Raw genomic sequence first — 26,213 nt, forward strand, 5'->3', positions numbered from 1 at the left:
AGGGGGCCAGCACAGTGCTGGAGTGGTTCACGCATATGTCCTTTTGAAGAGAAGGCAGCTGATGCTACTGCTGCAGATGGTGGTGCCGTTGCTTTTCTTATCCCTCATCAGAGGTGGAAGCTAGAGCTGCATAAGCTACTCCCATGTCATGGTGAAGGCTGGCATGAGGGACGTGCAAACGAGGGGGAGTGAAGTGGTAAACAGATGAAGTGCCTTGCAAAAAGATGGCAATTGCCTGTCAAGTAACGATAGCTCTCTCTAAGAGAAGAATTGCTTTAGCAGCAGCCTCTCACCCTGGCCTGGATGGAGATCTTAATTTTCACTGACCAAAACCTTCGAACCCTGTCAGTCTCAGTGCAGAAGCGCTCCCTGCCCTTCACTCGTCTTGATGACCCCGATGATTTGCTCAGATGTTGGGAAACAGACAGGATGGAATTGAAGGTTAATCCAGTGCTTAATGACCTATTTGAATATTTAATTACTTCCCCAATATTTCATAGGTTGTTCCTAATATCAGCTTCAAACCTATCCCAATGAATCCTAGAGATTTCAGACCACTGATCCAGTGGCACTGTCAGAGCTTAACTCCCTGGATGCACTTGAATCTATACCTCTTGCCCTTGGAAAACCCCCCCCCCCCCCCCCCCCCCGCCCCGCCTTTGCTGACAGAGAAGCATCAGTTAGAATATTAAATTTAATGTCGAGTCAGGTATAGAAAATGAAATGAAAAGAGCAAAAAGTATGGGATTAAGAGACAGAAAGAGAAAGTGAAAAGAAAAATCTATTTTTTTTTAAATATCCCATTACCGCTAAAAACTAAAGGAATGGGATTCCAGGCTTGTAAAATTCAATTCTCAGTGGTTGACAAAATGGTAATAATTCAGACTTACGAGGCGTTAAAAGGTATTGACACTGGAGGGTAAATACACCTTCACACTTTTCAATGTATTTAACTGACGGGTCAGAGATTGGAATACATTTATTGCTTAGCTTCTGGAGAAGCACAGTATCACAGACAGAAACTACCTCATTTCAGCACTTAACTGTGATTATTGGAAGGCACGTCCAATTTCCACATTAATTATGGTAAAAATTGTGTTTGCTAAATCATTTTAAAATTCTATAGCGGTGAATTTAAATCTATCAAACTGCTGAAACTGTAGACGGTTATCATGCAAGAGATAAGTTACCATGACATTCTTGTTCAAGTATTAATGAATATATCAAATCATTTGCAGTTAATAATCTGGCCCACTGCTGGTAAAGCAGAGTTTTAATGAAGATGCTTGTGGGTTTTGCCTTAGCTGTTACCCCCTTTGTAAACTTTGGGGGCAGCATGGTAGCACAAGTGGATAGCACTGTGGCTTCACAGCGCCAGGGTCCCAGGTTCGATTCCCTGCTGGGTCACTATCTGTGCGGAGTCTGCACGTTCTCCCCATGTCTGCGTGGGTTTCCTCCGGGTGCTCTGGTTTCCTCCCACAGACCAAAGATGTGCAGGTTAGGTGGATTGGCCATGATAAATTGCCTTAGTGACGAAAAAGGTGAGGAGCGGTTACGGTGATAGGGTGGAAGTGAGGGTTTAAGTGGGCTTGTGCAGACTCGATGGGCAAAGACCACAGCTAAAAGCTTGCTACATGATTAAATGTAAAACAAAGGCAGTTTGAATTCTGTCCTTTTTCACTCTGCACAAAGTAAGAATGCCTACAGGAGGAATAAGTACCTGACGCATACACATAAACTTCTTTGATATGTAAGAAGAAGCCAGACCTTTTGATGACCAGCAGCAATAGACTTCTGTATTCACACAAGGGATAGTCTGATGCAAAACCAGTAACATCACACGTAACCCCTGTTTCTCCTTTGCACCACGGTGACTTTGTTTAATTATTGAATGCAGATTTTTGGATTAGAGGGAAACAAACTTTTGCCCTGAGAATCTAATGATTTGCGCTCGAAAAAAGGCATTTAGTGTTATTGGCCCAAAGGAAAAAGGAGGAATTAAACAAAAATGTCTGCACCCAAAGTTGGTTTGTCATCTTTAGGATAAAACGTTACAGATTATTTTTTTTTTTGCATTTTCTTATGTTTGTTAGTGGCTGCATTTATTAATCTTATCCTGGGCTTTGGAGGAATCTTTTCTCTCTTGCAAGATTTGGGACTATTTCCATTCCTTTGCTAAGGTTCCCAAAGAGGAGCCCAAAAAAATTCCATTATGTTGAATTGTGTTCAGAGGATAGCTTTGTTAAGCAAACTGAAAAGATAGTGCATTAAAACAAAACCCCAAGACTGTCTCAAAACAGACTCAGACTCGGTTACAGTAAAGAATGTTGTAAATTAACATTAATGGATACTTTATCAAATGAAAAAACAAATCATGGAATACAAGTATGTACTTCTGTTGATTCTTATGAGTGGTGTAACCTGTCTGAGAATGATTATTAAAAACTCAATTTTAGGTCAGAGTTTTGTATCTGTGTTGTGGCACTGCAATTTAGACAAATACTAAATATCACACGCCAAAGTGCCAAAGAATCTTTCGGCTGTCAGTTTATGTGCAGCTTTAGTCTAGTTTGGCATGCTGTGTGCTGGCTGAAGGCTATTGAAGGGACAGGCTCATGGAACAAAAGCTACATTGTCAAGCTGTCCCTGAGTGCAACACTACTAATCACTTCAAAGAAAATGGACAGTAAAAGGTGCTTGGCCCAGGTTTAATCAATTCCCCTGCTTGCAACCATAAAGAACAGACACAGAAAAAGCAAAAGTTGCGGTGGTCTCGCAGAATTAAACATTGACTGAATTATCCCTATTCATTATAAACTCAGTTCACCCCACCGAGACGATTAGACATCTTGTTAAATATTATTTTTTTTTACCCCATCAGTTGTTTCCGATTTTAGTAGCAGTTATGATCAGATTTTGGTTTGAGATAGTTCAACAGCCTTTATTTTAGTATAATGACATCTAGCCAAACTGGGGAAAAACTAGGTTAACGGTTCCTGCCACAGAACGAAAAGCGCCTGGGTTGGCAACCAGTCGTTGCTATCATCAGATCAGTCAGTATTCAAACGGTCTTGTACACTCAAAGTTTACAAAGGGGATTAGACAGTTGCTTTATGAAATACGAATTACAGACTGAATTATCTGAATCAAAGATTAGGATTTTTAATTTGCACATAGGCCTATCTATCTGAATATTAAGGACAGCTAATCAGTATGCAGAGAGAACTGTCTGTCCCAAAGAAATGCAAATGCTGTTTTTAAATTTTTTACATTTATTGTGAGAAGTGTTTGGCAGATATCCAATGACAGATTGAAAACCGTTACTTTTTTTAGAGTAATATTTAAAAAATATTAAAACCCTTTGTTTTAAGCCGTGTATTAAAAGGTTGCATTTCCTATGAATGAAATAATAATTAAGCTTCAGAAAGTGACATTTGATTTGATAGGACTCCTCCTCCAATATTTATTACGCTCTCTACATTGCTGAAGTAAGCTGATTATATATCCCCCCATCGCCCCCCCCCAGTCTGAAAGTCTTCAAATATTTAATTAAAGACAAACATTAGTCACAATGGTGGAAATATGGAATTAGTTAGAGCATTTGACTTACCTATATCAGAGTTACAAAATGCTATTTGTGGGTGAACTGGGAGGCAGGTACATCCATTCACGACCTCCTGAAGCCTCAGAGTCAGAATTGAGAGGAGCAAGCCAGTCACCGGGGTATTCATGTTGTCCTATATTATACACACAATACACAAAGTCTTTCTGCTCAGCAGAGGTTGTATGTGAAGACCTAACCTCGTGGAGGAGCGTCTCAGTAAACTTCTTTTGCCTGCAGCAGGAGTGATAGGAAGATGAGAAGCTTGTTCTGCAGTAACACGATGCAGCAATCTTGTTTAAGGTTCTCTGCCTGAGCAGCCTGATTTCCCACTTCCACCACAGTGGACCCTCATATTTATGGTCCTGTGACTTCCTTCAAACTCCGCCTTCCCATGAAGCAAATAGCCTGTCACTGCTTGAGATCCTGTACGAAAGCATGTTGTTGGACTCCAACTCCCACACAGACCGGTCATTTCAGGTGATTTCTCCAAACATTTCTTATGATTAGTATAATTGCTGTGACAATGCAACCTCTCGGAGGAAGAAGCATAGCTCTTTAAATTATTTTCAAATTTAAAACATTAAAAAATTTCAATAATATTAACCTTGACTCGTGTACATGTTTTAAATAATGCAACTTAAGATATAATTTTTAAAAAGCATTCCTACAGATTGTTTTTAATTATATTATTCTAAAATTAATTTTAATTTGTCAATTCTTTGATAGGTCAAATCTTTGAAAATTATCATTAGTTGTTTCATGAACAGCTTCATTTAACCGATTGTTGAAGATCTAGAAAGAGTAACCTGCTTTCCACAATATTGAATTCGCCAGTCAGGAGTTTAATATTGCATATTGCAATAATATGTCAGCAGTTACTGGTGACATTACTTCCTAATTCCTGCAGTATGGTAGGTCAAAGAAACAAAAACAAAAAATCACTAGTTAAAAATGGCTGTCTGTGGTTTGGAAATATCTGTGATCAATTCAAAAATGCATTTCAGAAAATAATCCACTAACAGGATCATGAGGCATGAATAGAATTCTTTTCTGGGTTTTCAATTCTTTTAGTACATCAATAAGGAACTGAAGTGCAACTGGCTATGTGGGATAAGGTGTCAGGGTTACAATACAGTTACCTCTCCTCCTAAAGGTGACATAGCCACATGGGGAAGTTGGTTATTAGCCGAGCTAGGCTCCAGGAAGAATCTCTCCACAGATCCCATTCAAACTCTTATCTTGATTGCGTTATAATAATTTTACACTGCAGCAAGCACTATTTTGGATGCAATGTGAACTTGTGCTTTTCTTTAAAATTAAACCTTTTAATTTGTTGCAGAAAACAGCATGGGTGATGCTATCACATTATCGCCTTCTCACAAACCTTGATTTAGATTTTTTTTTATCAGGATACAAAATTTAGTTACCTGGTTGATAGTGGGGAAGAAATCTGTAGGCTGCAGGAAGATATCCTGTGGGCAGCACGGTAGCACAGTGGATAGCACAGATAGGCTTCAAAGCGCCAGGGTCCCAAGTTCCATTCCCCGCTGCGTCACTGTCTGGGCTGAGTCTCCCCGTGTCTGCGTGGGTTTCCTCCGGGTGCTCCGGTTTCCTCCCACAGTCTAAAGACGTGCAGGTTAGGTGGATTGGTCGTGCTAAATTGCCCTTAGTGTCCAAAAAGGTTAGAAGGGGTTATTGGGTTACGGGGATAGGGTGGAAGTGAGGGCTTAAGTGGGTCGGTGCAGACTCAATGGGCTGAATGGCCCCCTTTTGCACTGTATGTTCTGTGTTCTATGTTCTATCATGGATTGATTGGCAAACATAGTTAAATCAGAAGTGTGGGATAATGGGCAGGATTTTAAGGATGGCGAGCAATCAGCGCCTGCCATCCCGGGAATCAAGAACAAAGAAAATTACAGCACAGGAACAGGCCCTTCGGCCCTCCTAGCCTGCGCCGATCCAGATCCTTTATCTAAACCTGTTGCCTATTTTCCAAGGTCTACTTCTCTCTGTTCCCCACCCGTTCATATATCTGTCCAGATGCATCTTAAATGATGCTATCGTGCCCGCCTCTACCACCTCCGCTGGCAAAGCATTCCAGGCACCCACCACCCTCTGCGTAAAAAACTTTCCACGCACATCTCCCTTAAACTTTTCCCTTCTCACCTTGAAATCGTGACCCCTTGTAATTGACACCCCCACTCTTGGAAAAAGCTTGTTGCTATCCACCCTGTCCATACCTCTCATAATTTTGTAGACCTCAATCAGGTCTCCCCTCAACCTCCGTATTTCCAATGAAAACAATCCTAATCTACTCAACCTTTCTTCATAGCTAGCACCCTCCATACCAGGCAACATCCTGGTGAACCTCCTCTGCACCCTCTCTAAAGCATCCACATCCTTCTGGTAATGTGGCGACCAGAACTACACGCAATATTCCAAATGTGGCCTAACTAAAGTACGATACAACTATAACATGACCTGCCGACTCTTGTCCTCAATACCCCGTTCGATGAAGGCAAGCATGCTGTATGCCTTCTTGACCACTCTATCGACCTGTGTTGCCACCTTCAGGGTACAATGGACCTGAACTCCCAGATCTCTCTGTACATCAATTTTCCCCAGGACTCTTCCATTGACCATATAGTCTGCTCTTGAGTTAGATCTTCCAAAATGCATCACCTCACATTTGCCTGGATTGAACTCCATCTGCCATTTCTCTGCCCAACTCTCCAATCTATCTATATTTTGTTGTATTCTCTGACAGTCCGCCTCGCTATCTGCAACTCCACCAATCTTAGTATCATCTGCAAACTTGCTCATCAGACCACTTATACCTTCGTCCAGATCATTTATGTATATCATAAACAACAGTGGTCCGAGCACGGATCCCTGTGGAACACCAGTAGTCACCTTTCTCCATTTTGAGACACTCCCTTCCACCACTACTCTCTGTCTCCTGTTGCCCATCCAGTTCTTTATCCATCTAGCTAGTACACCCTGATCGGTGTGTAACGCATGACTGCTGATTGCAAAACCCCCCACCACTGCCATTTAATGCTCATTTGAGCATTGATTAGCAGTGATCGGGACCTCCATCCACCTTTGGAAGGAAGTCCCACCGTTAGCCAATCAGAATGGCCGACAGCTCTTCTATTCAACCAGGCACAGCGCTGCAGAGGTCTGAGGTGGTACTGCAGCATTCCGCCTGGAACAAAGTCCAGGACCATTGGGAAGCTAAGTCCCGGGAACCGGAGAGGGAGGGTAGAGGACACCCTGGGGGATTGGGAGGGGGGAAGCCATGGTGTTGGGGCATAAGCCATGGAGGAAGATGGCCCCGGGCTCAATGGTCCCGGATGGAAGGGCACCCCAAGTTTTCCACCCTACCCACACCCACTCCCGCTAGCACAAATATTGAGGCTGGGTTGGAAAAGCTCCTTGAGTGGCCACTTAAAGGCCTGAATACATAAAAGGGAGGTTTTCCCGCCCGAGATTCTGCCTGTCCAAGCACGAAATGGTGTAGGGTTTGGACGAGCAGGTTCCCGGGAAGAATCCCATCCATCCCGCCGGCCCTGTCTCAGAACCCGCCGCGGGGGGGGAAGAGTAAAATTCTGTCCTATGTATTTCGATACAGCAACAATACACAATAATTGAGAAGTGTGGAGGAAGATCTCCGCAGTGGCAGAATAGGTGGATAAGATAGTTAAGAAGGCAGGGGGAATACTTTCCTTTATTAGCCAAAGCATAGTATGTAAAATGCTATATAAAACACTAATTAAGCCACAGCTAGATTACTGTAAATAATTCTCGTCGCTGCATTACAAGGATGTGATCACACACTAATGCGGCATTAATTGGAGGTGAGTGAGCTTTCCATTCTCTCACCATTATGGCTGACTGCTAGGTTTCTTGTGGTTCCCAGCATGATGATAGGAAATTGATGCTGCAAGACAAGAACCTCTCTTCATACTTCTCTACAAAATCAGAGTATGAACCTGTGACCAGCTTAGCTCCACAATCACACTAGAAATCCTTGAAAGTCCTGAGGTCTTGTAAAGGGGGTGGACACCTGAGTAACAGGTCTCTATTCCTTCTCCTGGTTCTTGTGCTTGGGAAAAGGAGATTCACTGGGCCAAAGATCAGAACAATTGATCCCTGCCAACCAAAGATGAGACCAGCTTTTATTAGTTTGAGGCTGGGACACAAGATAAACCCTTCCCTGTGGTAGAATTTGTTTATCGACAAAGAGCATCTACATCGATTGTCGATTATCTAGCTCTGTGGACGTCTTCCTAGCTGATTGAAAAGTAGCATTCACTGCAGTACTGGAACCAAAGAATCCCTTCAGTGCCGAAGGGGGCCACTTGGCCCATCAAGGCTGCACCGACCCTCTGAAAGAGCACTCTCCTGTCCTATCCCCGTAACGCAACTTAACCTCCACATCTCTGGACACTAAGGGGCAATTTAGCATGGCCAATCCTTCTAACTTGCATATCTTTGGACTGTGGGAGGCAACTGGAGCACCCAGAGGAAACCCACGCAGACACAGGGAGAACGTTCAAACTCCACACAGACAGTCACCCAAGATCAGAATTGAACCCGGGTCTTTGGCATTGTGAGGTAGCAGTTCTAGCCACTGTGCCATCATGCTGCCCTGTGCCACCTGACATATCTATTCCTGAACCTCATTAGTACATAGAACATAGGAAAATACAGCACAGAACAGGCCCTTCGGCCCACGATGTTGTGCCGAATTTGTGTCCTGGATTAAGAACAAATTAATCTACACCCCATCATTCTACCGTAATCCATGTACCTATCCAATAGCCGCTTGAAGGTCTCGAATGTTTCTGACTCAACTACTTCCACAGGCAGTGCATTCCATGCCCTCACTACTCTCTGGGTAAAGAATCTACCTCTGACATCCCCCCTATATCTTCCACCATTCACCTTAAATTTATGTCCCCTTGTAATGGTTTGTTCCACACAGGGAAAAAGTCTCTGACTGTCTATTCTATCTATTCCCCTGATCATCTTATAAACCTCTGTCAAGTCGCCCCTCATCCTTCTCCGTTCTAATGAGAAAAGGCCGAGCACCCTCAACCTTTCCTCGTAAAACCTACTCTCCATTCCAGGCAACATCCTGGTAAATCTCCTTTGCACCTTTTCCAAAGCTTCCACATCTTTCCTAAAATGAGGTGACCAGAACTGCACACAGTACTCCAAATGTGGCCTTACCAAGGTTTTGTACAGCTGCATCATCACCTCACGGCTCTTAAATTCAATCCCTCTGCTAATGAACGCTAGCACACCATAGGCCTTCTTCACAGCTCTATCCACTTGAGTGGCAACTTTCAAAGATCTATGAACATAAACCCCAAGATCTCTCTGCTCCTCCACATTGCCAAGAACCCTACCGTTAACCCTGCATTCTGCATTCATATTTGTCCTTCCAAAATGGACAACCTCACACTTTTCAGGGTTAAACTCCATCTGCCACTTCTCAGCCCAGCTCTGCATCCTATCTATGTCTCTTTTCAGCCGACAACAGCCCTCTTCACTATCCACAACTCCACCAATCTTCGTATCGTCTGCAAATTTACTAGCCCACCCTTCAACTCCCTCATCCAAGTCATTAATGAATTGATCCCTGCGGTATGCCACTGGTAACTGGGCTCCAGGCTGAATATTTGCCATCCACCACCACTCTTTGACTTCTATTGGTTAGCTGGTTTGTTATCCAACTAGCCAGATTTCCCACTATCCCATGCCTCCTTACCTTCTGCATTAGCCTACCATGGGAAACCTTATCAAATGCCTTACTAAAAGCTATGTACACCACATCCACTGCTTTACCTTCATCCACGTGCTTGGTCACCTCCTCAAAGAGTTCAATAAGACTTATGAGGCAAGACCTACCTCTCACAAATCCGTGCTGACTATCCCTAATCAGAAATCCTATCCCTCAGTACCCTTTGTTAAGTAATGGGTTAAGAGACATTGCAATTAGTTTGTCTCATTTATGTTAAGTGTTCAATGATTGTCTCATTTATGTTAAGTGTTCAATGATTGTTACTGATATGTAAAGGGGCTTCAGGTGGACTCTGGAGCTTGTGATGATCTGTAGAGTTCTGTGCAGAGTGAGTTTGAACCATTAAAGGTGTGTTGGTGAAAAAGGAGCTGAACTCTTGCCTCTTCATACCACAGCATCTAGTACATGTTAACACCCTTTCCATTATGTTGCCTCCCACCGAAGTAAGACTAACTGTCCTGTGATTCCCAGGGTTATCCCTATTCCCTTTTTTGAACAAGGGCACGACATTCACCACTCTCCAATCCCCTGGTACCACCCCTGTTGACAATGAGGATGAAAATATAATTGCCAACGGCTCTGCAATTTCATCTCTCGCTTCCCATAGAATCCTTGGATATATCCCGTCAGGCCCGGGGGACTTGTCTATCCTCAAGTTTTTCAAAATGCCCAACACATCTTCCTTCCTAACAAGTATCTCCGACCTTACCAGTTTGTTTCACGCTGTCCTCTCCAACAATATGGCCCCTCTCATTAGTAAATACTGAAGAAAAGTACTCGTTCAAGACCTCTCCTATCTCTTCTGACTCAATACACAATCTCCTGCTACTATCCTTGATCGGACCCACCCTCGCTCTAGTCATTCTCATATTTCTCACATATGTGTAAAAGGCCTTAGGGTTTTCCTTGATTCTACCCGCCAAAGATTTTTCATGCCCTCTCTTAGCTGTCCTAATCCCTTTCTTCAGTTTCCTCCTGGCTATCTTGTATCCCTCCAGTGCCCTGTCTGAACCTTGTTTCTTCAGCTTTACATAAGTATCCTTCTTCCTCTTAACAAGATATTCAACCTCTCTTGTCAACCATGGTTCCCTCACTCGACCATCTCTTCCCTGCCTAACAGGGACATACATATCAAGGACACATAGTTTCTGTTCCTTGAACAAGTTCCACATGTCAATTGTGTCCTTCCCTGGCAGCCTATGTTCCCAACTTATGCACTTCAGTTCTTGTCTGACAGCATCATATTTACCCTTCCCCCAATTGTAAACCTTGCCCTGTTGCACGCACCTATCCCGCTCCATTACTAAAGTGAAAGTCACAGAATTGTGGTCACTACCTCCAAAATGCACCCCCACTAACAAATCTATCACTTGCCCTGGTTCATTACCAAATCCAATATGGCCTCACCCCTGGTCGGACAATTTACATACTGTGTTAGAAAATCTTCCTGGACACATTGCACAAACACCACCCCATCCAAACTATTTGATCTGAAGAGTTTGCACTCAATGTTTGGGAAGTTGAAGTCACTCATGACTACTACCCTGTGACTTCTGCACCTTTCCAAAATCTGTTTCCCAGTCTGTTCCTCCACCTCTCTGCTGCTATTGAGGGGTGCCTATTGAAAACTCCCAACAAGGTGACTGCTCCTTTCCTATTTCTGACTTCAACCCATACTACCTCAGTAGGCAGATCCTCCTCGAACTGCCTTTCTGCAGCTGTTATACTATCTCTAATGAATAATGCAACCCCACCACCTCTTTTACCACCTTCCCTAAACTTATTGAAACATCTATAACCAGGAACCTCCAACAACCATTTCTGCCCCTCTTCTATCCAAGTTTCGGTGATGGCCACCACTTCGTAGTCCCAAGTACCGATCCATGCCTTAAGTTCACCCACCTTATTCCTGATGCTTCTTGCGTTGAAGTATACACACTTCAACCCATCTCCGTGCCTGCAAGTACTCTCCTTTGTCAGTGTTACCTTCCCCACTGCCTCACTACACGCTTTGACGTCCTGAACATCCGCTACCTTAGTTGCTGGACTACAATTCCAGTTCCCATTCCCCTGCCAAATTAGTTTAAACCCTCCCGAAGAGTACTAGAAAACCTCCCTCCCAGGATATTTTTGCCCCTCTGGTTCAGATGTAACCCGTACTGCTTGTACAGGTCCCACTTTCCCCAGAATGCGCTCCAGTTATCCAAATATTTAAAGCCCTCCCTCCTACACCATTCCTGCAGCCACGTGTTCAACTGCACTCTCTCCCTATTCCTAGCCTCGCTATCATGTGGCACCGGCAACAAACCAGAGATGACAACTCTGTCTGTCCTGGCTTTTAACTTCCACCCTAACTCCCTAAACTCGTTTATTACATCCGCACCCCTTTTCCTACCTACGTCGTTGGTACAAATTCTGGCTGCTCACCCTCCCCCTTAAGGATCCTGAAGACACGATCCAAGACATCCCTGGCCCTGCACCCGGGAGGCAACATACCTTCCAGGAGACACGCTCGCGACCACAGAATCTCCTACCTATTCCCCTAACTATTGGGTCTCCTATTACTATTGCTTTTCTATTCTCCCCCCTTCCCTTCTGTGCCCCAGAGCCAGACTCAGTACCAGAGACCTGGCCACTAGGGCCTTCCCCCGGTAGGTCATCCCCCCCATCAGCATCCAAAATGGCCATGAGGGATCCCTACACTGTCTGCCCGTTCGTTTCTTTCCCCTGACTGTAACACAGCTACTCTTGTCCTGTACTGTGGATGTGTCTACCTACCTGTAACTCTTCTCTATTACCCCCTCTGCCTCCCGGATGATCCGAAGTTCATCCAGCTCCAGCTCCAGTTCCCTAACACAGTCTCTGAGGAGCTGGAGTTGGGTGCACTTCCCGCAGGTATAGTCAGCGGGGACACCGGTGGTATCCCTCACCACCCACATCCTACAGGAGGAGCATGCAATTGCCCTAGCCTCCATCCCCTCTTACCTTACAGAATACAGCTGCACTGTGGACCAACTGGAACTCCGCTCTCTGACTCTGCTCCCAGTCAGCTGTACACTCTGTAAACTCCCGGCTCCCTTCACGCTCTTTGAGGAAATGGAAGAAATGAAATGAAAAGGAGCACCTTACTCCCTCCTCGCCTAGCTCCCTCAGTCACCAAACTCTCATTATAGCACTCAAGTGCACCCAAATTCAGCACTCAGTGCAAACAAAATCTGCACTGTAACTAGCTCAGATTTATACTGTGACTCTAGCCTCTGAAAACTGGCGTAATCTAATTAACTAATTAACAAGCTCCAGCTGTAACTAGTTACAAGTAGAACCTTTGTTGAAAGCTGATTGAAAATTCACCTTCTTCTCAACCAAACAGCAACTTTTAAGTTAATTAACTAAATAAAAGAAAGACTCGACTTTAGATAAAAATAAAAAATAAACCCTTAATATCCCTCAGTCACCAAACTCTCACTATAGCACTCAAATGCATCCAAATTCAGCACTCAGTGCAAAAATCCAATATTTTCCATATTTTGCACGTTTTTGCACAACCGTTACTTATTAATCTTTTATACGATAGCTCAGGACTTTGTTTCTTTTTGTATTTGTTGCTGTTTGCTGCACATTTCCTGAGCTCAGGATACTTGTTAATACCCTTTCACCATAGGACTTGCAGCACTTCCTTATGTTTGGGCCTGAGTGCATACAATCCCAACTCAACAAATCTTCAATTTAGCTTATGATTGACTTTAGTGCGCTTTAGTTTTTCAAATGACTTGTTCCTTGCTTGCAGGTAAATTACTTTCTAATAGAATTCATTTCTATGTTGAATTAACCATTGTGTAAGCATTTTTCCACAGATTACTTGTTCAGATAAATAACCTTTCAATAACTTAGTAGCTGGATAGATAACATCATTAAAAGAAATAATAATTAGACTAATAAATTCTTTGCAATGAAGTTGGGCTGGAAAATTCATTTTGTTCAGTGAGACCACTGATTTTCGATTATGATTTCATCATTTCTTGTGAAATTAATGTTGACTCCAAAACAAATTCCACAAAGCTTCAGTGAAATCACTCCCTGACGTATCATTAATCGTCTTCCATTCTAATTCATTAAATCAATTATCCCCGCAATTAATTTGATCCTTCTGAAATCTATGGCCAACAAGCAAGGTTTCTACATATCAAAATCATCAAGGAATACAGGAATTGTGCAGGAAAGCATAGAAACTTGGAGCAGGAGTAGGCAATTCGCCCTGCTCAAAGTATTGGTGTGGTAGTAGATCAGCCATGAAATCTTTGAATGGTGGACCATGCTCGAAAGGCTGGATGGCTTTCTCCTGTTCTTATTTCTTATGTTCAGATAGCCTCATTCTTCACTCTTCTAGTTGCTTATTCTTTTCAGCCAAATAGTTTCAATAGAGGTCATCGGCCTTCACATCAGCTTTTTCTATTTTCACTGCTGCCTGTCTTCCTTTGCTCATTTCCTTTCTTCATATCATTCTTTTCTTGCGCTTGAGGCCTGTACTCTTGCAATCAAACAACTGAAATGCAGCAAGCTACTACCCTCCCCCCTCACCAACCCTCACAAACCCAACTGAGCCTCTACCATAAGCAATGAAGAACTGTCCATCTGTTTTCCACTGCCTCATTTTCTTTCCCACTGGGGCTTGGTGCAAAACAAGCAGCTCCTTCATTTAGTATCAATTTTTCATCTGCCAATTAAAGTTAGTACCTCCCCTCCCCATGCCCTATTTTCCAGTTACATTGGCTTGGGTTTTCATCACCGAGATGAGTAGTAGGAGTTTGGGAAAATTCCTGGCTCAACTCACCCACCTCAGGAGAATAATCCCACAACAGTTTAACAGTTCATTAAGTTTTTTTTAAGTGTAGTCACTGTTATAATGTAGGAAATGTGGGCAGCTAGCTTGCACTCAACAAGCTCAAACAGACAGCAATGAAATGTTGAAAATTGTCATTGCAGCTTTGACATCCACCCAAGCAAGCATACATGGGGCCTCAGTTTAATGTTTCACCTGAAAGACTGCACCTCTGACAATGTAGAACTCCCTCAGTGCTGTGTTGGAGTGTGAGCCTTGATTTTTGTGCTAAAGCCCTGGAGTGGGATTTGAACACAGGACCGTGTGATTCGCACGTCAGTGTGCTACCGAATGGACCATGGCTAACGCACTCACATATTTCAAAGGGTTAACCTCTTTGACCCCCCACTTCCCACGCCACGGGATCCATCGTGCCAGGACTGCATTTGTCAGTACTTGAACGAAAGCCTGTCCAGGGGAGTTCCCGCTGGGGGCCGGAGCACAATGGGGCGTGCATTCAAATTGATGCATATGAGCTGTTTGCAGGTTCTCGCCAGCATGGGGTGGGAAGCCGAAGACGTGAGGGTCTGATGGGGGGCCTGGCAGATTGTGGCAGGGGGGGTTGGTCATTGACTATGATGAAGAAATACAAGCATTCCCTGATGGGCACTATATTGATCTTTTCTATTATTGTCATCAAAACAGTGTGTGGGCCTGTCAATGTATTCGGCATAAAATAAAGTTGGAAATAGCAGATAGGTCTTCAATATCAAAGATGAAATTAAATGAAAATCGTAATGTGACTCATTTATGCTTACTAGAAGTGACATACTGTCATACTCTGAGACAAAGGGTGGGATTCTCCAGCCCCCCAGCCGCTGCCAATGGGAAATCCAAGCAAAGCCATTCCATGCTGCTAGGAAACAGCAGGTGGGGGTGCACTGCCAGCAGGGCCAGTGAACGGCTGGGGAACATCAGCCAAATTCTCTGCAAACAAAAGGAATTTGTTCAAGCATTGCACCTATTTTGAATTACCTGCACGAATAGGGAGCCTGTAGCTGGCGTTGCTTTTTCCATGACAATGCATTAACCACTCAAAGCTGGATTGCTAACCAATCAGCACCCATTTTTTCCTATAGTCTAAAATGTTGCAATCATTTAAAATTTGGCATTGAAATTAGGAATCAGTGTTTCCTACCTGCTTCACTATGGGGTGCAAGCCCTGGGTTGGCATAACAGCAGGTCTGGTCCATTGGATGTAGGATGATAACGACCTGCTCTCGGAGGAGCACTGCTGCTCCGCATCATTTGACAATCTCTGACTCCTGCCCACGGTAGGACTTTCCACAATCCAGCTGGGTGATCCCTGCATGCAAGCTGGCCATCCCATCACACGGCCCCATTGAACCCTTGGGATAGCGGAGGTGGGGATGGTGAGAGCGAAGGGTGGCGGGGTGGGGAGAGGGATGGGGCTGGGACACCGGGATGCTAAGCGTGGCTGAACTGGAGACCCTGGCCTATGCCCACCCCAAAGTCCACCCCCACACACCCAGCGCCCCGTCTGCAGCCAGCCCAGGCCAGGCCATCCCTCACACCCTTATGACAGAGCACCGAGGCAGTTTGTGCAACTGTGATCACATCTCTACAGGTTTGTGCCCTAGCCTGTATCACTATCCAATGTGCTGCAGCCATGCCAGCATAACTGGTGTCTACTTGTCTGGTCTTACGGGCTCTAACACTACGCTTAGGTGGATCCCCAGGCGGTACATCAGAAGTGGAGGCGGCTTGCTGTGATTCCCGCCCTGTGACCTGGGTCCCCTTTGGCGTCCATCTTCTGGGGCGACCATGCCTGGATGGATCTGGCTGCTGCTCAGGTGTCCCAGATGGCTGCATGGGTGTGGTGCACATCAGATAGTGCCCTACAATCTCTTCACTAACATGCTCAACCGAAGTGAGGGTCTCTGGAGGGTGTTGGAGACAGCTGTGACGGGAAGGCAGTGTGAGGGAGGAGGGTGGTGGTGGGTGTGGTGGAGAGGGATTTGGGGTAGTGGTGGTGGAAGGATGTGTGGGGGTGGTGTGGGGTGGGTGGGGTGGGGGGTGGTGACACACGTGCGATGGGGAACTGCAACTGAACAGGGCCTCATTTGCTCGTCCAATGCCGACCTCCGACTCAGCGACTTCCCTCTCTCCAGGTCCACCAATCAAGTCCAGTGCCCGCTGCTCTGCTGCGAAGAGGGGTCACAGATCTGGAGGCCGCCCTCCAGTCTTTTCCTTCTCCCAGTGGTTGTGGGCCACCTTCTCCTGGTTGGGGGGGGGGGGGGGGGGGGGGGGGGGGGGGGTTTGAGGAGACAGAAAACACATAGCATTGGACAGTCGGAATCATAGGGGGTGGGTAGCTGGTGGCCATCATGGTCAGGGCACTCGGACATGGCGGCCAGTATGGGTGCTGGCAGTTGGTGGAGGGTGAGGGTTCAGTCACCCTCCAGGTTGGCGGGGGGAAGGGTTGGGGTTACGGGTCTGAGTCCGTAGCCGCCAGCCGACGTTCCCGACAGCCAATATGGGTTAGAACCACGCCGTCGGGAACTCGGATAGTTGCGCACGGAGAATTGCGGGGGGGCTTCTGTCAATGGCCCCCTACCTGCGCCGCAAATCACGGGGAGCGATTCTCCGGGGAGTGGCACCGGTCCAAATTTCCCGGTTGACGACCATTCTCCGCCCCCACACGCCAAACGTGATTTCAGTGTGGAGGCTCGGAGAATCCAGCCCATTGTTTGGGGTTCCCATCCAGCATCCTAACAAAGGTTAGGGTCTGGTCTGGTATTCTAACTTGATTCCTTATATTGCTTGACAGGCAACTGCTTTGAAATAAAAATTAACATATTTTGCTATTTCCTTCTCAGAGAACAATCTATTGTTTGGATAGCTGAGGCATCATCAATGTTGGACTAAGTTTCAAACGCTAACGGGTTTCAGCATAATAAATGTTCCATTCATCGGAGAATTTTCAAAATTCATTATTTCATGGGATGTGACAATTGCAGGCTAGGCTAGCATTTATTGCTCATCCCTAATTACCCTTGTATAGATAGTGATCAGCTGCCTTCTTGAACTGTTGAAGTCCATGTGATGCAGGTACACTTACCGTGCTATTAGGAAAGAAGATACAGTTTTGACCCAACAATATTGAAGGAACAGTGTTGTGATTCGAAGGCACAATGGATGTAGCTTTCAATGGAGCTTGCATTTGCTGCTCTTGTCCTTCCAGCTCGTAGAGGTTGGGCATTTTGACGGTACTGTCAAAGGAGGCTTGACAAGTAGCTGAAGTGCATCTCATATATATACTGTACTTTGGGAAGGACGAAGAGAATGTTTTATAAATTGTACGTGGGATGCCAATGAAGAAGGTTGTTTGGTTCTCGATTGTAACCATCTGCTTGAGTGTTGTAGGAACTGCACACATCCAGGAAAGTGGAGAGAATTCCATCACACTCCAGACTTGTGCCTTGTAGAGAGTGGTTAGGCTTTGACGAGTCAGGAAGTAAGTTATTCACTGTAGAACCCCCAGTCTCTAACTTTCTTTTGTAGCCATAGTTTTGTATGTCTGGTCCAGTTAAGTTTCTTTAAATGGTAACCTCCAGGATGTTGATAGTGGGTTTTGAATGTCATGGGAAGATGTTTGGATTATTACTTGTTGGAGATGCTTATTGCCTGGTACTTGAGAGACATAAATGTTCCCTGACACATATCAACCAAAGATTGAATGCTGTCCAGGCCTTGATGCATATGGACACAGACTGCTCAATATTCAAGGTGTCACAAACGGTGCGGACCATTGTGTAACTATCAGCGAACAGTTCCGCTTCTGACCATATGATGGTGGAAAGGTCATTGATGAAGCAGCTGAAGATGGTTGGGTCTAGGACACAACTATGAAGAACTCTTGCAGTGATGTCCTGTGACTAAGATAATTAATCTCCAACAACCAAAGTCATCCTCCTTAGTGCTAGGTATGACTCCAGCCAGTGGAGAGCTTCTCCTCTGATTCCCACTGACTTCAGTTTTGCTCAGGCTCCTTGATTCTACACGGAGTGAAATGCTTCTTTGATGTTCAGGGTAGTTACTCCTCACGCATTCCAGTGCAACTTGTAATAGACTCTGGAGTGAAAAGACAAAAATGACGCAACAAATCACACATGGGTTGGGTGTGCAGTTTGCAAGCTGCAAAAATGCACAGATTGAGTTTTCCAGAGGCTAGAGGAAGAGTGTTTACTTATTATTCATGAGCCTTTATAAATTAGGCCTGATGTTTCGGCTTCTTAAGTACTATTAAGTATGTTGGTATCCGGGTTCAAGGTTAGACGATAAAACAACTTATTGGCCGTTTAGCTCTGATTTATTGCTTCTAATGGCACGAGCGAGAAGGATATACATTGTGAACGACTTCAGAAAAATATTTGGGAATACAGAAGTATAGACATTTGAGCAACATGACCCAAAACAGCAAATAAAGATCAAGATTCATCTAATACATGAAATGTTGTTGAAAGAACACAAAAGTTTTGTCAGCAGCAACTTCCATTAATAATACAATTCTCAAAGAAAACACGATTAGCACATTAGTGCTCAATTGGGCACAGCTTTGTTGGTCAGAACATGACATGCAAAAGAACAATACAAGATCACCTGAACGTATATGTCTTGGATATAAATTGTATGACACATTTGCAATAATGGTTGACTGCCAAATAATGTTGATTGCATTACTGACCCTTTGAGGCTGACCAATAAACAGTTTAAGTGTCCTTCCAGTTTATTTCCTTTGTTCCCATTTCTTTTCTTTTATGGTTTTGGTCCATGGACCCATTATCAGAATGTGCCTTTAAGCAGAAGACTCGAGTTTGAGACAGCCTGCTTGTCAGGATATTGTGTTCCCAGGTTTTTCTTTGACGAGAAGACGCCAGACTCCTTAGCACCGAGTGGATCTTAGGAACCAGGTTTGAAGGGAGTTAGATCGCTTTGTTAACTGGAAACCAGTGAGTTGATCAGGGACAGTGTTCATGTGTGATGTTTTTTGAGAGTACTGGGTGCAGTGTTTGGACCTTGGAAGTTCTCTTTCTCTCTATCTCCTGCTTGCTGAAATGCGAGAACTGCTTTATTATTGTGAGAGCAGTAAGTGCCTGGCATAACCTTTGCTGTGAATCTGAAATGATGCTGAGGCTGCAGAGAAGATAGACAGCCTTCAAACCTCGAAGGAAGAAAACGAAGCCTAAGCCACAGAAATACACATATGGCAGTCATCCCAGTGCATCAAAGATTCTTATCCTTTGAGTTTCATTAATATTTTCTTTACCTTTCCACCATCCTTTCCCCCGCCGTGTGTGCTTTCTGTGTGTGTATATAGAGAGTGGGTGAGTTAGGAAGGGGGAGATTGGGAACAGGATAGTTTTTTTAAAATATTTTTTTATTGGCATTTTCAGTTTTAGATACATTGCAATTCGCATTTGTTACTGTGAGAGGAACAGGATGGTTGATAGTCAGTTATAACTGGTTAATTATAATACTGTGTCTGTTTAATTATAATACTCTACATAATAAAATATTATCTGTGTTGTAAAATTACAAACCTGGTGATTGCAGTTTATTGGGCTCAACCAAGAATCTTAGGTATTTTAAATAAAATCTTATTTCACCTGTGTTACGACTCTGGGTCAAGTGGGGCTGGAATTAACCATGCACTAGCCCAGGTTGGCGTGACACAATCAAAAAGAAACAGCAGCAAACCAACCAGGATGGACAAGCACAAGGATAATTGGCATGGGTTATTCGGAGGTCAATGTAAACCCAAGGTGCAGGCCCTAGCAAAGCAGAAAATGAGGAACCAAGACAGATAAGTCTGAATTCTTTCAAACATGGTGATATAGCACAGATAAGCAATTCTGATAATGACTGTCATATGATAGTCAGGGATGGGATACACGCCGGGAGAAGTGACATGGAATTTGGGTTACGTGAAGAAAGCATTATTATTGAAATATAGAGGCCGGGATTCTCCAACCCCGCGGCGGGCTGGAGAATCCCCGGGGCGGCGTGCGAATCGTGCCATGTCGCCCCCGAGGCTGGCTCGCCGATTCTCTGGTGCCGATTCTCGGGCGCCCGCGGGATTGCCACCGTGGGTCACGGCGGGATCAGGAAGTTCTGTGTGCGGGGGCTGTCTTGGGGGAGGGGGGGTCTCCACGGTGGCCTGGCCCATGATCAGGGCCTACCGATCGGCGTGCGGGCTGGTTCCATGGGGGCCTATGTTCCTCCGTGCCAGGCCCCTGTAAGGCTCCACCGTATTGCCCGGGGGCCAGCGCGGTGACGGGAACACACATATATGCACGAACTCGCACCGGCCGCGGCGCGCATGCGTGAACTCGCGCCAACCGTAGTGTGCATGCGCGGATTCACGCCAGCCGTGCTGTGTCGGCTAGAGCTGCGGAGACCACTCCGGTGCAGACCTAGTCCCCTAGGAAGGGGAGCATACCTGATAATCGAGGACTGTTGAAGCCGCAGTGGTTCACGCCGCTTTTCACGCCGGCATCAGAACTTGGCCGCGGGATTGAAGAATCCCGGCCAGAAGACTTAAAAATCTTGGATGCAATTCTCCCAAATAATTCCTAAGTGTGGCCTCTGGCAGGAATCACGATGTGATTCAAACTCAACCAAAATTTGAAATTTTTTGGACATTGGGGTGAACTACACAGGTAATGAGTTGCGTGGGACCTGAAGATGCTGGCAGGTCCTGCTCCTCAGAGATTGGAGCACCATTTTTAAAGGGTGTCCTGATCTCAGACTAGCGATCTGTCTGGCCCCCTCCCCTTTTCGCTGACAAAACTCACCCCTCCTTCCAGCATCAGGCCACCCCCTCTAATCCCAGTACCAGCACCCCTCCCCGAGGTGAGTGACACCCCACAATAGGATCGCCAAATGCCCCTCTTCATGCCAACTTCAGACCATGCCCCCTTCATGCTCGCCCCTTAATTCCTCCTCTTCAGTCCCTGCTCCATTGAGGCCCCTTCCAGCCCCACCCCCTTCAGGCCCCACCCCTTCAGGTCCTACCCCTTAGCAGTAACAACCTGGCAGTGCCAGGGTGCATGTCCCAACCACCCGGGGGCTACAATGCCAACAGAGCCCCATAACTTAGACATCATGTTTGGTCTTCATTTGTGGAGAGCAGTAGTGATTTGTGCCAACTTCACGTTGTGCCAGTGGGTGGGAGAATTGCAGGAGCCAGGAGAATCCATCTTGGAACTGAATATGCTAATCTAGTTCACACCCTCACGCCAGCTGGAGCAGGCCAGGAGCATCAGAAACTGTTTGGCCCCCTGCCCAAATCCTGTTTCGGGCCTCTCCTGCAATCGTCCCGACATAGCGAGGTTTGCATTGGGTGCAATGTGGCCAGAGAATCACGTCCCTTTTGAGCAGTAACTGATAGATTTAATATGCAGACTAACAGACCCGGAATTAATGCAATAGGAAATGGAACACTTTGTATTATCTCTAATCTTTTGCTTGGTGCTTAACTTATACATTTATTATAAATAATCCGACTGATTAAAATAAATGAATGTGGAACTTGGCACCTTATCATTTTCATCTTTTCCATGACTCATAATTGAATTAAACATTTGGATAAAGTTCTGGGTGATAATGTGTGTCTAGTTTTGAACTAAGAAAGGAGAGAGTTGTACTTCATCAAATATAATAAATGGATTTTAAGAGACTGTTTACATGGATTTAAAGAGGGTATAATCATTTGGTTAACCTAGGAATGTGGATACCTCTCACAAGCACCGTGCCAGAAATATCCATCCCTGGGGAACATAGGGTAATTAGGCAAAAAGAACTGCTGGTCGTACGAGTCAGAGGATGTTGCAGATTGCGGTGTTGGAATCCATAACCACTTGGATGAAGAGCCTTGAGGTCCAAATCGGATTGGTACTGCCTAAAGAAGAATGATGTTTGAGGAGTATCAAATGAATGTGCATGCACTGGGAGTCATCACAGGCAGTGTCCTGAATTGATTACCCATATGTACAATATCATGTTGGATGGCATTGCAGCTCAACAGTCCACCATGAAGCATGTGGCAACTCCAGGAACATACACAGAGGTGGTTCATATTTCAGAGTCCAAAGAGAAGCCGGTGCTTCTACCATTAATACCTAAACTACTGTCCTAGAAACCTGGTATGCCAGACCAGATGGCGCTGTCTCTTCCAGCTTCAAAATGATGGGAACTGAGTTTTTTTACTAGCACCTTAGCTGAACTCAGCAATCTCACCATTACCATTCATTTGCACAGTGGCATGTGGACGCAATGGCCAGGAACTTGAGAAGGACAGAAATGGTTGTAGCCAGCTCTGTCTCAAACATACAGCAGGAAGGGTCTTGTCGATGCAGGGGGCTGCACAGTCGTTAGCACTCCTGCATCACAGCTCCAGGGACCCGAGTTCAATTCCGGCCTCGGGTGACTGTCTGTGTGAAGTTTGCACTTTCTCCCAGCGTCTGCGTGTGTTTCCTCCGGGTGCTCCGGTTCCCTCCCACAGTCCAAAGATGTGCAGGTTAGGTGGATTGGAGATGCTAAATTGCCCCTTAGTATCCAAAAGATTGGGTAGGGTTAATAGGTTATGTGGATAGTGTGGAGGCGTTGGCTGAAGTAGGATGCAGACACGATGGACCGAATGATTTCCTTCTGCACTGTAAGAATTCTATAGATTCTATGATTAACACTGTTACTTCACAGCGCCAGAGTCCCAGGTTTGATTCCCGGCTTGGGTCACTGTGTGGAGTCTGTACGTTCTCCCCGTGTGTGCGGGGGTTTCCTCCCGGTGCTCCGCTTTCTTCCCACAAGTCCCAAAAGACTTGCTGTTAGGTCATTTGGACATTCTGAATTCACCCTCTGTGTTCTTGAACAGGTGCCAGAGTGTGGCAACTAGGGGCTTTTTCACAATAACTTCATTGCAGTGTTAATGTAAGCCTACTTGTGACAATAAAGATTATTATTATTATGAAAAAGGTGCAGTCTGCATATGTTCCCTCTTTGGATTTAGTTGCCATCTATCACGGGTTACTTTCAGTCCAGGAACCCTCAAAAGCAAAAAAGCATAGTTAGCTCAAATATTCCAGCCTTCCGGTAGCATCTAGTCTAGTGTTTCAAACACAGTGTTCAAAAATTGGTACTAAATAAAGGAATGACTGTAAAAGCGCTGGGTACAAATAGTGTGGGAACTGATTAATATGATGGTTTTACTAGTTGGTGTTGTGCATGCACAGGCGGTTCTTGGTGCATCCATTTTGTTCTCAGTGCGCCAAAGGAAACAATGGGCGAATTTTCCAGTCGTTGCAATGCACTTCTCCTTTCAGCTGTGCACCCCCGCCTGCATGTTTCCTGGCGGCGTGAGGTGATTACAATGGGGAGATCTCATTGACAAGCAGCGGAAAGATAGAATCCCGCCCCCAGCGAACGGCGCATGGCCGAAATACACGCGGCTGGGGGATCGGAGAATACAGCTCAATTTTCAGTGAGACAAAATTAGTTGGTTTGGCACACAAGAAGGAGGACGCTAGAAGAATTAGTGAGGGCATAGTTGTGTGGATAGGGCAATAGAATGTGCTGCAAATGTGGGATAATACATTTTGGGAGAAAAAGCAGGAAATAAGTTGATAACTAATGGTAAAATGGAGCAGAAAGACATAATGGAGGTATTGAATGGAAGAGAAAAGAAGTAATGATCAATCTGTGCAAGGCAGGCATTAGGCCATCATACCTTAAATTGTTTGGGGCCCCTCAATAAAGAAAACCATATGAATATAAAGTAATACAAAGTGTAAAGTATAATTCATCAGGATGATACAATGGACGAGAAAATAATAGGGTGCGATCTTGCGGCCTCATTGTTCTCGCTCAAGCGAAAGAAGCCGGTGAATAGTGGGAGAGGTCTAAAACGAGAACCGCACCAGGCGCCAAACAGATTGCGATGCAATCGGCCCAATCCCGTATGCGAAATCCCGTAGCATGGTGAGAGCCAATTATCACCATTTAAGCCCAATTTCCATACAATAAACGTGAGCCACCCCATATCCAACGTCCTGCTGTCATTCATCGGCCTCCTCCGCAAGTGCTCACGCTGGCGGCGATCAGTACTACTTTTGAAAAATGTGAACCTGGCGGAAGGGCTTCTGTGGAGAAGCGAGGAGGTGAGTAGCCATCTTTGCTCGCATGCAAAGAGCCCAGCGGTGCTTGTCTTGTCATCCCAGTGCTCGGTGGGGAGGGGCAGGAAGCGCTCGGCTGGGGGTGGCATTCCCTCCGCAGGAGTGGGCTGTCAAAGGAGGGGGGGCGCTGGTGGGCATCTGGGGGCAACCACGCAGCACCACCATGCCAACCCAACTCCTATCTGCTTCTTCCCTGATTAAATACATGGCAGGAAGGCATGGCAATTAATGTTCAATTACGGGCCTGACCCCACCATTGCTGGTGTTCACCCAACAGGGGACTTGCCATGCAAAAAGCTCAAATACAAACACTTGTCAGGGTTGCTTGCCCACTAGACACCGGCCGTCACTTCAGAAATACCCATTTATTCTGACTCTCAGTTTCTATTCTGCTAACCAATTCTCATTCCATGCCAATATGTTATGCCCAATGCCATATGCTTTAATCTTGCACACTAACTGGGACTGTTCCAGAATCTACAGCATTTTGGAAGATGACAACCAATGCATCAACTATTTCCATGGCCACCTCTTTTAGTACGCTGGAATGTAGATGATCAGATTCTGAGGATTTATCAGCTTTTAGTCCCATTAATATCTCCAGCACCATTTTTTTTAGTAATACTAATTGCGTTCAATTCCTCCTTCTCATTAGACCTTTGATTCCCGAGCATTTCTGGGAAGTAATTTGTGACTTCCTCCGTGAAAACAGGACTAAAGTAATTTGCTCTGTCATTTCCTTGTTGTCTATTAGAAATCCTCATATTTCAGACTAGAAGGGTAAATGGTAAATGGAATAAATGGAATGTTGTTATTTATTACATTGGGAATGGAGTATAGAAGTAGGGATGTTACAGCTCTCCAGGGCATTGGTGAAATCTAATCTGGAGCACAGTGTACAGTTTTTGTCTCTTTATTTAAGAATGGACACAATTGCATTCTCTGAACTTTGCACATGAAAATCTGCCCCTCGGTCACCAACTGACCATGGCTTGTGTAAAACAACCAAATGTAGATTCCTTGGAAGATTTGTCTGCAATAAAGGCGCATTTAAGTGCAAGTTGTTGTTGGTACAAACGCTACAATATATTCATTTGAATTGCTAGTAAATCCTGAAGTTCCTGTTTAAAGAGCAATAAACTGAACTTAATGCTCTTGGTAATATCTGGTATGGCATGAAAAAAGTTTTATTTAAGCATGGTGTGAATAAAAATGTAATTTATTAAATCTATTGAGAACATTTTCTGTATTTTCAGCTAACCATGCCAACATTTCCTGCTGTTGTGAAGATTGGACATGCTCATTCAGGCATGGGAAAGGTAACTAATCTTTTATAATTGTCTGAGCCAAAAGTCAGTACCAGGTCAAAAATGTTGTTGTTGAACAGGAACATTTCCCTAAATCCTAAGGTTCTTATTGCTTCCCATTAATGATATGTTATAGGATTATAATATGATAGGACTGTATTTCGGTGATGGGGCTAATTAGCCCACTTTGTCTATTACCTACTGACCAAGTGCCTGAAAGATCAGACGATTATTTGTGGGCCTAAACCTTCGATGTTGCTAAGCCGAAGCTTCCATCCAGTTCTAACCTCTAATATATATTTTGATCCATTAGCCAAAAGTTTACATTGAGTTTTACTTCATGCACTGTGAATGATATTATGCAATGGAAATGTGATGCAGGTACTTTGCAGAATCATTTCAAAATCCTCACTGAAGA

General features: G+C 44.9%; 2 protein-coding genes across 2 annotated transcripts in view; one reads left to right on the top strand and one right to left on the bottom strand.

The window, feature by feature from the left end:
* The window catches only part of LOC119973965 (metalloproteinase inhibitor 3-like), a 41,490-nt gene extending 37,524 nt beyond the window's left edge, over positions 1-3,966 (bottom strand). The window contains exon 1 of the mRNA XM_038812668.1: positions 3,611-3,966. Coding sequence (XP_038668596.1) covers positions 3,611-3,731 — 121 coding nt within the window. The 5' untranslated portion in view covers positions 3,732-3,966. The remainder of the gene's footprint in view (positions 1-3,610) is intronic.
* syn2b (synapsin IIb) overlaps positions 1-26,213 on the top strand; it is a 497,087-nt gene that overhangs the window by 350,001 nt on the left and 120,873 nt on the right. The window contains 1 exon segment of the mRNA XM_038812667.1: positions 25,745-25,807. Coding sequence (XP_038668595.1) covers positions 25,745-25,807 — 63 coding nt within the window.

Source organism: Scyliorhinus canicula, chromosome 11 (assembly GCF_902713615.1).
Source record: "Scyliorhinus canicula chromosome 11, sScyCan1.1, whole genome shotgun sequence".
Classification (NCBI taxonomy): domain Eukaryota; kingdom Metazoa; phylum Chordata; class Chondrichthyes; order Carcharhiniformes; family Scyliorhinidae; genus Scyliorhinus; species Scyliorhinus canicula.